The sequence below is a fragment of the Brachycentrus maculatus genome, unplaced genomic scaffold (assembly GCF_059751285.1).
Source record: "Brachycentrus maculatus isolate JH-2025_06_01 unplaced genomic scaffold, ASM5975128v1 h1tg000074l, whole genome shotgun sequence".
Classification (NCBI taxonomy): Eukaryota; Metazoa; Arthropoda; class Insecta; order Trichoptera; family Brachycentridae; genus Brachycentrus; species Brachycentrus maculatus.
The window spans coordinates 832,271-845,000 of record NW_028280828.1 but is presented as its reverse complement, the minus strand read 5'-3'; the positions used below and the strand labels follow the sequence as shown (position 1 = coordinate 845,000).

Genomic DNA, 12,730 nt, shown 5'->3' with positions numbered 1-12,730 from the left:
ACAGGAAACTGCATTTACGCAGTTTTATCTTAATCGTCACTTACACGAAGGCAATGATGTATTCTTTCCCCATATACGAGTACATATGTATATTTTCAAATGAAATTTGGATATTTTCTTTTTAATATTTTCATTTTTCACCTTAAATTCCATAAAAAAGCTTTTATACTTTCAAAATTCATTTACCGGGAAAATATTAAGTATTCAAGAGCTAGATAGAAAATGAATATTAATAGCACTGTTGCTTGTCACAATAAAACGAATTGCTCAGAATTAATTCATTATTCATGGAAACCCTTCAGAAAACCGTATTATTTATAAAATTTTATTTAAATACAATTAATATTTTTTCTCTTCATGAAAACTAACTAACTAACCATCACGCTGGTTACCTGCAGGGGTAAACTGGCTATATATCTCTGTAGACACCGCATAAAAAGATATTTAAAAGCGAACCAGTGTATTGACAGGGTTTTGATATTGACAGGCCCTTTTTACACTGGTGTAAAAAATAGAGTATTTTTCTCCCTCCGAGAGAAAAATTAACCACTTATGTTGGGACTAAAAATAAATATTTATTACGAGGGACGAACGAATAATTGGGTTATTTCAAAAAGCTTACTTCAAAATGGTCTCTGACTCACCTTCATGATTAGTGGTTTTACCTATTTAAATATTTTTTGGAGCTTATACATAGTTAGTTACCTAATTAAAATCATATTTTGGGCAAATAATAATTAATTTTACACTTTCCTTATTCTTCATCGTTCAGTTTATATAATACCACTTTCAAAAATACTACATCGTAACTATCGCTCTCGGAATGGTCAAATGTAGATTAAAATAAAATTATATTTGACATCTCATCAAAGATGAAGAAGAATATAGATGTCTGGGCATTACGGAGCTGACGACCCTCATAGGCTAGTTTGAGTGATCACTTTACACACATGTAACATTCACTAATTCTACCCATTATTGACAACCACACTAGTCAAATTCTTGGAACTTCTTTATATATGAACTAATTTTAAAACATTGTTCTTAAATCACTAGAACTTCACTAGAGACATATATTAGTGAGATGAAAAGAAGCTTTTTATTGAGCAGAAACTCTTTTATTAGTATGTGAGGTCCGAATCCTGGATTATAATCAAAATGTTGTAAAAAAATTGTTATGGACTGACATTTATACAAGTATAAAATTTTGAAAGAGAGAAAGAATACAAATGGTCACAAAATTCATTATATGTGTTTCTTTAACCATAAAATATAGTTTATATAATTTAGTAAACTCGAAAAATTTGTGTTAGATTTTAACATTTAATGTTTAAATTTTTATTAATCTCTTTTGTCAATTCAATCCATTTACATCTAATATATTATATAGACGTAATGAGTTTTTTTTTTATAAAATATTAATTTATTTATTATTTTTAGTTTTAACATAACTCGTGAAAAAACAGTTAACAAAAACAAATAGAATGAATGGTAGGTACTGAACAAGATTTAGACAGTATCCAGCTCTTCCCATATATTCCATTGCATTAAAAGGTAATATTTTTTTCAGGTATAGAGGAAGAGTCAAAACTGCTTGCATTTTAATTTGGCCCGATGGAAAACCAGATGTTTCGTACATGGATTTCATGTAAGTAAAAAGCGATATTTTAATTTGTTACCGAACCGATTGTGTTTTTCCTAAATAATTTTTAACAATTACATTCACACGATTTCACTCTCATTTCACTCTCATAAATTAAAATTATTACACCTTGTTCCATATAAAGGCCAAATTATGAATTATCTTGAAAATTTAGAAATACAAAAAAACCTGAATTCTAATAATAATTTATTAAATAATATATTGTTTCAAAATTCTTCGCCATTGCTTTCCATTTTTCCTTTGTTTTCAAACACCGTTCCTTGACTAACCCCTTACCTTCCCCTCTCATTATTTATAGAACAATTTTATATTATATATTTGAGTTATTATACAGACCTGAATGATGAAAGTTTAACTTCTGAAACATGTAGTCTAATTAAACTCAAGTGGTAAAAAACGAAGTGTTTTCTTTAATCATTGTATTATAACCATAAAATACATATGAGCGTATATAGCTGCTTAACTCAATCTTAAAACCTAAAACTTTTATCACTAATACTAATTTTGTCTGGGTTCTATAAGATTTTATTACATTGTAATAAGCTCAGCTCGCTGACGCACACACTCGTACATACCGATCTAGTTATTTAAATATTGTTATATTTTTATCAAACGTTATAAATTATTACAACATTGTACCGTTTTGTGCTTATTGAATTTCTGAAGCCGTAAATTATTATCGTTTATAATATGCTTATTTATTTTATATTAACTCAATGGTATTTGAAAGATCATAAAATTTACTTTATTTTATTGATATTGCAACATTTACGAAGAATATGGAAATCTGGGCATTTACAAGGCTTGTGATCTATCATTGGCTAGTTTTTATATTATTTTTTGACATCTCATCAAAGATGAAGAAGAATATGGAAGTCTGGGCATTTACGGGGCTGACGACCGTCATAGGCTGGTTTAAGTGATCACTTTACACAAGTGTAACATTCACCAATTCTACCCATTATTGACAACCACACTACTCAAATTCTTGGAAGTTCTATATATATGAACCAATTTAGAAACCTTGTTCTTGAATCACTAGAACTTCACTAGAGACATCTATTGGTGAGATGTAAAGAAGCTTTTTTATTAAGCAGAAACTCTTATATTAGTTTGTGAGATCCACGTTACACGTGTGTAAAGTGATCACTTAAACCAGCCTATGACGGTCGTCAGCCCCGTAAATGCCCAGACTTCCATATTCTTCTTCATCTTTGATGAGATGTCAAAAAATAATATGAAAATAACTCCTGTTATTGGAGATAATCCAGATTTTGTAAACAAGTATTTGGACACACTCAAAATGTTGGCTAGTTTTTATGTATATCATTTTCAATACGTGCAACATTCGTCATTCTACCTTTGATAAATAGACTTAAGAAAAGTCTTGATATAAGTACTTCAAAGTAAATATATTCTAAAACATGTGGACAAAAAAATTACTTTCTTAAAATTCTGTGAACATTTGAGATATTTTTTTTTTCACATTTTATCTCCTTAAAAAATGTGTTGTTTGAAATCAGTAAAAACAAATTGTAAAACATATTCTTAGTTCAAATTGAATGATTTTTAACCTTAAAGACCAGTTTTGAAAGAAAAAGAAATTATAGTCGTTTTTTTAACAATATTATTTATTTAAATCAAAACAAATTTTCCAGATGATTATTATATACCAGGAACGTGACAATATTTTATACATACAATTACAACTTTACAATTACAATATACATTTTTTTAAATTAAAGATCAAATCTCTTTCATTTTCCAGATTTAAGCAGGCTTAGGGTATGTTTTCATAGTATAATTAATTTGTTTTCAGTTACCAAGTACTTTTCTTCGTGGTCACCTATTTGGTGCCAATGTTGGGAATGACAGGATTCTACAGCGCTATGGGGAGGGTGCTATGGGGATCGGGTTCTATAGGAGAACTCACTCAGAGGCAGTTAGACTCCATAAGATCCAAAAGAAAGGTAATTCAACATCCTTTTTCGTCAATGAAGAACTATGTTTAGTGGACATATATTTATTTATATATATATATATATATATATATATATATATATATATATATATATATATATATATATATATATATATATATATACATATATTTATATATATATATATATATATATATATATATATATATATATATATATATATATATATATATATATATATATATATATATATATATATATATATATATATATATATATATATATATATATATATATATATATATATATATATATATATATATATATATATATATATATATATATATATATATATTTATATATATATATATCTATGGAGATTATTCCGACTCCAGACACTTTCTCAATCTGCCAATTTCCTATTTACACCTTAATTCATTTTTCTATTATTTCTTCACACATTCCTTTTACATCCATAAATTTCTTAATTTTATCGATTATGCTTATCTTATACTTATCCATGTCAATTTTAGACAAAGTATATATGGTTTTTGAATTTTTAAGTCGGAGAATCCTAGAATTTACGACCTGCCATTAAGCTTATAAGTGATCACATTATACACTTGTGTAATGTTCACCTTTTATTAAACGTTCACCTTACATTGTTTTTTTTTTACAATTGGAGAAATATGTATTTTTCACAAACGCGCAATTGAGGACAAAACCATAAATCTTGCATTTTTTAAGTTTATTATTAAAAGTTTGTTCATTTTTTTAATAAAAAATCTGGCTTTACTGAAGTTAGCGAAATGGATTTAATTTGTAGATTAAAGGATTATCTAATATTATTTTGAAGCAGCAAAAAATGGTCATATCGTATTTCCGTATTTTGACCGAGGTTGAATTAATTCCACGGAGGTAATCAATCGTCGCTTGTTTTTTTTTCACTATCAAGATTCTCCGTCATTATCGACTGGGAAAAAAACGTATGATTTTCAAAGATTGAGAACATATCTTTGGTGTTTAATATACGTATGAGGTAATAACTACCGCCTTACTTTTAAATTAAATTCGTAAATTTTGATACGTTTCGCTTTTTACCCTTTACACGTGTACGACGCTCGTGATATTTAATTTATTATTTATTAATACAATCAGTGCCGAGCACACAGTTTTAGTATGGGTAGGTTAGAATAAACACAGCGCTTTAAATTGTATTTTTTAAATTAGACGCATATTTTCGTTCCCTAAAATTTAATGATATTTGTTCTGCCGCTGGAGGATAAAAATTATAGAAAATACTTATTGAAACAAAATTTTAGTCGTATAAGGTTGACGTAATCGAAGGGCATGTACATGTATAACTAGATATGTGGATGTAAAGACAATTACGAGTGTAAGTCAAGACAGAAGATGAATGTGGCGTTCTATCCTCTCTGCCTACCCCTGCAGTGAAATGGCGTGATGGTTCTGTAGTAGTATATTTTTCCTTCTTCAAACCCTTATCCGTACCCCAATGGTGCTTAGGGCACTACATTATATAAACGCAGTGTTATCATGAATGTTAACGCATGAAGGAAAGGTGATCAGCCCTCAGGTACGAGTCCAGGGTAATATTAAATAAAGTCACTCAGTCCTGGGAATCGAAGCCGGAACCTACAGAACGTTAGCCGAGCATGCTGACCGTTACACTACGGAGGCGGACGTAGTAGTATAAGTAATAAAATGCCTTAGAGTTATAATAATCCACTTTTTTTTTAAAGTTGGCGAGTATCACATCACATAACATTTTAAAATAGTTTTCATTAGATCATATTTTAATACACCGAAAAAAATATAAATAACTCCTGTAATTGGAGATAATCAAGATTTTGTGAACAAGTATTTGGACACACTCAAAATGTTGTAATTATATTTTCCAATTATGAAATCGATTATCTCAATATTTTGTGTAAATTATTATGCTTTGTTTATGACTATATTTATTTTTAAAAATATAAAACTCTGCGATAAATCAAATGTTATTTTCAAATCAAATAAATTTGTATGAAGAATAATAAAAATTATTTTTCATGAAATTCTTTATGAAGTTAAGTCAAGGGAAAGTACAATAATAATCCAAATATTTTGACGTTCGAAAAACAAAAATATTTTTAAACAACATCTTTTAACGAATTTAATCTGGCATTCAAGGAAACAAATCCTCAAAGAAACGAATCGTTCAAAAATATAATATGTGTAACTCAATTTTCCTCGTCTCATGGAATTAATGACATGCTATTATTTTTATACTTTCCAAATTTTTAGAATTTTCAGGACGTTTCCATTTATTTGAAAATTGATAACCTTGGAATTTTCAACAGTGCTTATTTAGCGTAAAAAGATATTACATTGATATTTAATATGACGAAAACAAATTTATTTCACAAAAGGATGTTAAAAATCGGTATCCTTTAACAAAAAATTTGATTTTGCAATTTATGAGTAATTTTTTGTTCATCTGCACATCTGCCCATGTTCCTTTTTTCGACCAACAATATGTCGTTATCTAAAAGAAATAACAATAAACTAATTTTATTTATTTGTGACTACCTACAACCGCACACGCTTTACTGTGTTTCAGTATAATTAAATGGAAAAAAAAACACATTTCTAATGTGTTCAAATTCACAATGTTTGTGAAATAATGGAATTATTAAACACCTATGAAACAATAAAAATATTAAAATGCTAGGTGACATGAGTATAAAAAAATTCCTAATTTAAAGGATTCTTAATATAACATGTATTTCTGTCATGTTCAACAAATGGCGCTGCCATTGATATAAAATAAATATGTTTTCTAAACGTATTTTTTTCCTATCACAGGTGAAAAACGCTTGGATCAAATGCAACGTTTTGTCAAATTTTCAAAGATATTTGTGAAAAAATTGTAAAGGTTTTTTAATTTGGAAGAAATTTATTCTCTAAGAAATGTAATTACAAGTTGTTATTAATTTTGTGTAAAAAGAGAAATAAAAATCAAAATTTTAAATTTTTTTAATAGGTATAACATCCAAAGCCCAGGGGCTTGTCTGCGGGTAGTAAGGATAGGGAAGGTTGATGTGTAAAGATACATCACATATACTCAGACCAATTGAAAATAAATATTTCAAAAATTAATTTTGCAATTGGCGAGAATCGAACCCGCGACGCCAGTTTCGTAGTCGAGCGTCTACCCAACTACGCCAAAGCGCTTTTTCAAATAAAATGGATTTAAAATTTCCTTGATTGATTTGTCAGTCACTTTGAAGCAGTTATTTTTTTTTCATTTATCCTTTTAAAAAATATATATATATCTAAAATTAAATAAGTAAATAAGATTAAGAAACAGTTTCTACCGCTTCTTCAATCTTCAACGTCCCAAGGACCCAACTCTAAAATTTAGAATTAGCTTCACATATCTCTCACTCCTTTCAACAACGTCATATATCGGAAATCGACAGTTTTCTGTTTTGAATGTTTTCGGAATGCCCAGAAAATGTACTATATCACAGCAAAAGCGGTATATTTTTAACTTCATATTTACCCGGTACAGGGCAGAAAGTGTTGTTTTTGCATTTTGAAGAAAATGTATTGTTTAGTTATTTTTTTAAATATTCTAAATATTTTCCAAGTTGAGAAAAAATATTCTGGTTTTACCTAAAAAGATCTATTGTCAGTAAAAAGTTCAAAAAGTGGTTTAATATTTATTTTTAATACATTGTATTATATTTTCATACTTTAAAAAACGATATCCTGAAAAATCAAGTTTTTTTTATATATGACGTTGTTGAAAGGAGTGAGCGATATGGTGTTTGAAAATGATGCGGAACGCATCGAAACACGTGTCGCGGTAGATTTAAAGAAAAAGTGGTATTTATTAAGTAAACTTAAATTTTAAAAATAAACGGATTTTACAAGAAATCAATAAAAAAATCAATCGAATAATGCAATAGGGTTAGAATATACACCCCGAATATATAATAAAGAGTACATAACATACTCTTTGGACGTTATAACGTATCCCTTATCAATAATTCACCCGACATACATACTATCCGCAAGCTAAACCGATCGATGTACATTGTGTATTTGTAGTTTCGCCTTGCGCTTACTTGCGTCTACTCCGGTGGCCTAGTAATAATAAATTGGTAAACTGTTCGAGAACGATGGTATCCTATTTCCGCGGGTCAAAAGACGTAACACGAGTATGTACCTTTGTTTATATATTGGTGTAGAAATCAGGGTTGAGCTAAGAGAGTTTATTTTTATTTTATATTATTTAATTTACTTGACCGATCAGGGTTGAGCCAACGGATTTATTATTTTTTCAATTTAATTTATTTGATGAATTCCGCCTATGCAGTGTAATATATTTAATTTGCTGTCCGTAACCATTAAAAATCAGTAGTGATCATGTCTTTAAGAACAGTGTCCGTCGATGGTTGCTTCTCGTTGGAAGAAACAAGGTAGAAAGTGAATTAATTAAAGTCCAGGTGTAATTGTTTTATCGTAAATCCTTTATACTGTATATTGTTATTGTATCTACTGTATGTAATGTATATTATCTAATAATTGAAAAAATTTATTAAAAAATAAATTATTAACATCTTAGTATTTCGGCTCAACACAAGCCATGCAATACATATAGTAGAAAAAAATATTTATCTATGAAATAACAATAAGAAAAACCCTTATCCGCACTCCAATGATGCATAGGGCACTGCATCATATAAACGCAGTGTTATCTTGATCGTTTACACATGAAGGTAAGGTGATCAGCCCTCCGCTTCAGGTACCATTCCAGGGTAATAATATTGAATAAATATTACAGTAAAAAAATCACTTATATTTATTTTACCCTCCTTGGGAAGCAAACCAGGGACCTCCAGAACGGCAGAACAGAACGGTATCTACAATATGAAATAAATAAATAAATTTAAAAATTAAAAAAAAAAAAAAATCGCGTTCAACATCAAGTTTAACACATACATATGCAAGTATTACAAAACATGTACCTACTTACACTGTTTCAGTAACGAAATTCCACATTTTAAAAAAAAATGGAAGAGGGACGGGAGGGAGGAGGTCCAATGTATAGTAAAGTAGTAAACATTGTTTTCAGCGATCATTCAGAGTATTCATTTTAAAGAAGATCGTAATGTCTACATTACTTGCTGAAGACTCAGGATATTTAAAAAAATGATTGATTTTTCCCTGTAATTATTATTTACAAAACAAAACTAAAACTTTGTTTTAACTACTTTTTTATTTTTCACAAATCAGGGATAGCGTTTTTTTAATATTAAGAGCTCATTACGGTTTTTATTTGCTTTGAGTTTCGAGCTGATCGTAGTGAAAAAGCAAAATATTTTTGACTACACATTTTCAGTTTTAAAATGTGAAAATATTAAACTTATCATCGTTAGTCACTCTGATAAAGTCATTTCAAACATCAGCCCCGCGCTTACCCGCCCTTTCTGCGTCATAATTATTATAATTAATGATAATTATAATTTGTACGATTAATATTGCTCAATTTTCAAGCTTAAAACAAATTCATCAGCCAATCCAGGTCATAAGTCCTATGAATACCCAGATTTGTATATTCACAAGTAAAAATATATTTATAATTTATATTTGAAGCACTAACATTGTGATTTTTCCTTTTATAATTAAAATCTAACTTTGTTTTAAAATCACAAAAAATATTTTATTATAACTTAATTATAATGTCTACTGGTTTTGAAGCTAACCGCTTCTTTATCAAGACTGATTAATACTAATTAGTATTTTATTATCCGTATTCCGTCCGACTCCGTAGTGTAATGCTCGGCTACCGTTCTGGAGGTCCCGGGTTCGATTCCCAAGGGGGGTATAATAAATATAAGTGATTTTTTCACTGTAATATTTATTCAATATTATTACCCTGGACTGGTACATGAAGCGGAGGGCTGATCACCTTTCCTTCATGTGTAAACGATCAAGATAACACGGCGTTTATATGACGCAGTGCCCTAGGCATCATTGGGGTGCGGATAAGGGTTTTATTATTATTTATTATTTTTAGTATTTTAGTGATTTTTAAAACAAATTTACATTTTAATTAAAAAATAAAATTACTTTAGACCAAGCTTTGAGGTAAACAGTGGAAGGTTATAAGGTTTATATGGGATTTACATAATTTGAAATTGAATGAAAATGAATTGAATACTTCATTTGTCCTCCGTCTTTGATCCGACCAAACGACATATAATATTAAGTGGATTATAGCTACTGATGTTTGAAGGCTCTCATTTATAAGTCAGTGATTTAACCAACGTTATGTACACTAAATGTATCTACGTGTACGTTTGTATATGAATGATATGATTCAGATAAATATGTAGATATAAACTTAGTCTCCCTTGAGATATCTTACATAACATATTTTAACAACTCTTTTTTTATCCCATTTTTAAAATTTTCAAGAAAAAAAATAAAAAACGTAATTTCGGCAAATAAATCCAATATTTTAATTTATATTATATATAAATATATATATATATATATATATATATATATATATATATATATATATATATATATATATATATATATATATATATATATATATATATATATATATATATATATATATATATATATATATATATGTATATATAAATATAAGCTGCGTTTACGTTTCATTTGGCACAACATACATGCATATGGCTCTACAGAAATTAATATGAAATGAATTGGTTTCCACCAAAAAATTATGTGAAAACCTGTCATTAGTTGTAATTTCAGCGAGGTTGTCAAGCTTTTTACATTTTAGTTATATTTCATGTACGTTTCTCTTTTTAGGAGAAAAATGTCATGCTTGAAATGATGAACAATGATTCTTCTGTAACAATGATAATAACAAGCAGTAGGAATAATAAATATTCATTCCATCCCCAACTTTCACCCTCAGTTTGCCGACAGCTCAGTGACATAAATGTATCGTCAATTCCCGAAAAACTAAATTACGGTTGAAGAAACAAAACTAATGAAATTTTGTTGCACTCGCGGGTATAGTATGAACTTACGATTCGAGGAATTATAAATTTCATACAATAAAACGAATAATTTTTACGAAAGTTATTCATTTTCATTCACCGATTTTAACTTATTCTACTAAATTCTTCCTCAGCGAGATAGCACTGTGCCTATGCTTAGGGCGATATGCTTAAGGGACAGCAAAGCAACAGCTTGTTTGCAGTAACACCATATAACTTTTTTACGCTGCATTATAACGTGCTTCAATTTGCGATTGCACAGTGATAAAAAGTTTAATGATTTATACACCTTTGAAAAATGTTCATTATGCACATTCTCAATTCTTCTTAATTATGTTTTTGTATCTCAATAAATTGAGAACTCAGACCTCAGTTTTTGCTTGTGTATATTAAAAAGGGAAATTTTAAAATGGTTTTCATTAAAAAAAAATAAAGCATGCTACATTCACGTTAGTATTATTAATTAGGAAAATAATTATAAACATCTGTGTACGTTTCCTATCAGAATGCATGTATATGTGTGTATATTTACTTGTACATCTAAAAGTTTTCCAATAAACGACTATAGAGTCAAAGTTTAATCAAAAACATTGCCTGCAGAACCTTTGTATAAAATTTCTTCAAAGACAAAGAATGTTTTTCAAATTAATAAACTTAAAACTAATTGGATGAAAACATCCACTGTTCATGATTGGTAGTTTAATTTGAATTAAAATTTAATTGAATTAAATTAATTCAATTCAATTTAATAATTTTGAAATCATGATGGTTAAACATTGAAATTTAGCATCAATGAAAAGATATATTTATATATATATGTATATATATATATATATATATATATATATATATATATATATATATATATATATATATATATATATATATATACATATAAACATCTATATACATGTATATATATAAATAAATATATATATATATATATATATATATATATATATATATATATATATATATATATATATATATACATATTTATATATATATATATATATATATATATATATATATATATATACATAAAAAAAAAAATTAAAATAAAAAGTCCGAAAAAGACTCGGCACGATCAGATCAATCAGAACTTAAAATCTGGCGGTGTCAAAAGTCTGTGTAATCGGAGGGCATGTATGACTAGATTTATGGATGTGAAGGAGGCGAGGAGTGTATGTCAGGACAGAAGAGTGTTCCATCCTCTCTGCCTACCCCTGCGGGGAAACGGCGTGATGGTTGTAGTAGTAGTAGTAGTAGTATATATATATATATATATATATATATATATATATATATATATATATATATATATATATATATATATATATATATAACTATATATATATTTATATATATATATATATATATATATATATATATATATATATATATATATATATATATATATATATATATATATATATATATATATATATATATATATATATATATATATATATATATATATATATATATATATATATATATATATATATATATATATATATATATATGTTGTATCAGAAACATAATTTTAGTATTTGTTTGCAAATTAGTCAGTTTCTTAGATAATTTTTTAGACAATTTTTAGATAATTATGCTCGTTAATGGAAATCCTACAGCCAGATTCAGAATGTAATTGAATTTTTATTTAAATAGTATACGTAAATATAAGGAATTAAAATTTTTATTTTCTTGCCTGAACTTCCTTATTCTTCATATCTAAGTTAAGATGCCAACATATAAAAACAACGCCCAAGCGGAGAAAACCAGATTTATGAACAAGGACATGGACGCACCCAAATGTTGTAAAGATTATTTTTTGTAATTATTAAGTAATTATTAAATAATAAATGTGTCCGTCTCTGTAGTGTGATGGTCAACACGCTCGGCTACCATTCTGGAGGTCCCGGGTTCGATTCCCATGGGGGTCAATAAACATAACTGATTTTTTCACTCTAATATTTATTCAATATTACCCTGGACTGGTACCTGAAGCGGAGGGCTGATCACCTTTCCTTCGTGTGTAAACGATCAAGATAACACTGTGT

At 27.8% G+C, this 12,730-nt stretch overlaps 1 protein-coding gene across 1 annotated transcript in view; it reads left to right on the top strand.

Annotated features, from left to right (window-relative positions):
* Nucleotides 1–12,730, top strand: part of TkR86C (Tachykinin-like receptor at 86C) — a 178,735-nt gene that overhangs the window by 123,847 nt on the left and 42,158 nt on the right. Inside the window, exons 6-7 of the mRNA XM_088257200.1 lie at nucleotides 1,571–1,648; nucleotides 3,483–3,633. Coding sequence (XP_088113326.1) covers nucleotides 1,571–1,648; nucleotides 3,483–3,633 — 229 coding nt within the window. The remainder of the gene's footprint in view (nucleotides 1–1,570; nucleotides 1,649–3,482; nucleotides 3,634–12,730) is intronic.